At 50.8% G+C, this 2,305-nt stretch overlaps 1 protein-coding gene across 2 annotated transcripts; it reads left to right on the top strand.

The window, feature by feature from the left end:
* Nucleotides 1–14: 14 nt before the first annotated feature.
* LOC108490423 (phosphatidate phosphatase LPIN3) lies at nucleotides 15–2,010 on the top strand. Of its 2 annotated transcripts, none has more exons than XM_017796476.2 (3): nucleotides 15–211; nucleotides 1,047–1,300; nucleotides 1,507–2,010. In XM_017796476.2, exons 1-3 carry the CDS (start codon nucleotides 155–157, stop codon nucleotides 1,592–1,594), a joined length of 399 nt encoding a protein of 132 aa, XP_017651965.1. In that variant the 5' UTR covers nucleotides 15–154; the 3' UTR covers nucleotides 1,595–2,010. The 2 variants fall into 2 exon arrangements, with proteins under 2 accessions (XP_017651965.1, XP_017651966.1); XM_017796477.2 differs by having other exon boundaries at nucleotides 1,510–2,010.
* The last annotated feature ends 295 nt before the right edge of the window (nucleotides 2,011–2,305 follow it).

The raw sequence follows: 2,305 nt of genomic DNA on the forward strand, positions 1-2,305 counted from the left end.
CCCACAGAGGTCTTAAGGGGAGTTCCAGTTGGTACAGAGCTGGAGGCAGGCCAGAGTGGGAACAGGAGGACCCGTGCTGCGCTTGTGGAGCACCCACACGACGCTCCTTTCACAGGTGGACATTGAGATCAATGGGGAGCCGGTGGACTTGCGCATGAAGCTGGGGGACAGTGGGGAGGCCTTCTTTGTCCAGGAGCTGGAGAGTGATGAGGTAAGGATCCCCATCCTAGCTCATTGCCTGCCCCAACTCCCTCACTGGTGCTGTACCATCAGTATCCCTGCCCTTGGGGACAACACTTGGGGTTGGCCTCAAGTCCTCATGATATGCTGTCACAGCACTGGAAAAGAGGGCTAGCTTAAGTTTATTCTACTTACTGGGAAGTTGAGGCAGGTCTCTGAACGGAGATCTCTGAGCTGGAACCCTGAGGGGTGGAAAGGAATCATCCCTGGGAAGCTTGGAGAGGATCCTGGTGTAGGGATGGAAAAGAATTAAGACCCAGCTTGTTCTAGTCCACTACCAGTTCCAGGCAGCTGGAACACAATGTGGAAGTGGTGGGGAAAAGTGGGGTGTTTACAGAATGGAAATAGGGCCCAGCTCAAGCCAGCAAGAGTTTAAACCAGTTGAATGTGACAAACTTTAACTGAGCCCCCACTGTATGCCAGGCACTATGCAGCAAACTGAAACAAGCAGTGGCCCCTTCCTTCAAATAACTTCCAGTCAAGTCTGGAGGACAGGCACATGAATACACAGTGATGTAGCCACTTGGTCATTGCAATGCAGGGGTCCGGAACTGTAGTCTGGGCAACTTCCTGGAGGAAGTGGTGCCTGGTGCTGACAGGAGGCAACAAGAAGCTAAGGCCCAGGTTTCTACCTGGCCTGATGGGGCATATAGTGACTCCCTGGATTGGGTTGTTCATCCCATGGAGCTCTGTGATCAGTGTGGCTGCATGGCCACCCCTGCTTAGCCTCTGTGCTTACTTTCCTGTCCATAAATGAGCTCACTGTGGGACTCCAGTCTTCTCCTATCTGTCCCTTGGCTCCACAGGAAGACTTGCCTCCCCGCCTGTGCACCTCACCCATCCCGTGGGGAGGCCTGTCTGGCTTCCCCTCAGACTCCCAGCTGGGCACAGCCAGTGAGCCTGAGGGCACCATCATCACCGGCCGGAAAAAGAGGAGGCGCAGGAGGAAACCCAGGCGGAAGGAGGATGCAGTAACAACAGATTCTAGTTCTGAAGAGCTGGAGACAGGCACTGAGAACGAGCTGACTCTACTGGAAAAGCCAAAGCCAGAGCCCCCAAGGTGTGCAGGGACCAGGTGGAGGCTGCGGGGAACACCAGCCTGGGTCTAAGTGCTGTTTCCTCTGTTGATGCTGTGCCACTCTGGGCAAGGACATTGACCTCTCTGGGCGTTAGCTGCTTTGCCTTCCCAAATTCTGATATCCAGGCTCCCATGCTCTGCATGGGATGTTCTTGCCTATCAGTGACCGTTTCCCTGTGGTCCCTCAGCAGTGCTCAGGAGGAAGGGATGTCCTCACCACAGTCCAAAGACATCTACCCATATTCTGATGGCGAGTGGTGCCCCCAAGCCAGGTGAGCATTCGGGTGGATGGAAGCTGGTTTCAGGTTACATCTTCCTGATGACTAACACCTTAGAACCCACTCCCTGGGTTTGTTGTCCATCTGCATTTCTCTTTTGTAAATTGTTCAAGTCTTTTGGCAATTCACAAAAGAATTTGGGCAGTGCTAAGGATTGAACCCAATTTTTAAATTATGGCAAAATACATGTAACTTGAACTTAACCATTTTAACCAGTTCAGGATGTACAATTCAATGGCATTTAGTCCATTCACAGTGTTGTGTGAGCATCACTACCCTCTAGTTCTAGAATTTTTCATCAGTACCAGACGGAAACCCTGTACCCATTAGGAAGTCACATCTCAGCCGAGCATGGAGGCACATGCCTGTAGTCCCAGCACTTAGGGAGGCAGAGGTAGGTAGATCTTTATGAGCTCAAGGCCAGCCTGGACATACAATCAACAAACAACAATGAAAATCCATCTCTGGGGCTGGAGAGGTGGCCCAGTGGTTAAGAATATGCCTACTGTTCAGTTCCCCACACCCATGTCAGGAGGTTTACAACCACCTGTAACTCTAGCTCAAGGGGATTCAATCCCCAAGCACCACACTCATGTGCACAAGCCCCTACATAGACACAGACATAAATAAATCTTTTTTCAAAAAAGCCACATTTTACCCTCCTGTTTGTTTCTACTCTTTTTTTTTTTTTTTTTTTTTTGTTTTTTTT

This window comes from Nannospalax galili, unplaced genomic scaffold (assembly GCF_000622305.1).
Source record: "Nannospalax galili isolate Female #2095 unplaced genomic scaffold, S.galili_v1.0 C49568249, whole genome shotgun sequence".
In the NCBI taxonomy this organism is placed as follows: Eukaryota; Metazoa; Chordata; class Mammalia; order Rodentia; family Spalacidae; genus Nannospalax; species Nannospalax galili.

What these genes read in the sequence shown, in the direction of transcription:
- LOC108490423 (XM_017796476.2), top strand. Translation starts at nt 155, where the DNA reads ATGAAGCTGGGGGACAGTGGGGAGGCCTTCTTTGTCCAGGAGCTGGAG. An exon ending in AGGAGCTGGAGAGTGATGAG is followed by an intron (nt 212 to 1,046) that starts GTAAGGATCCCC and finishes TTGGCTCCACAG; the next exon opens with GAAGACTTGCCTCCCCGCCT. An exon ending in CCAAAGCCAGAGCCCCCAAG is followed by an intron (nt 1,301 to 1,506) that starts GTGTGCAGGGAC and finishes GTGGTCCCTCAG; the next exon opens with CAGTGCTCAGGAGGAAGGGA.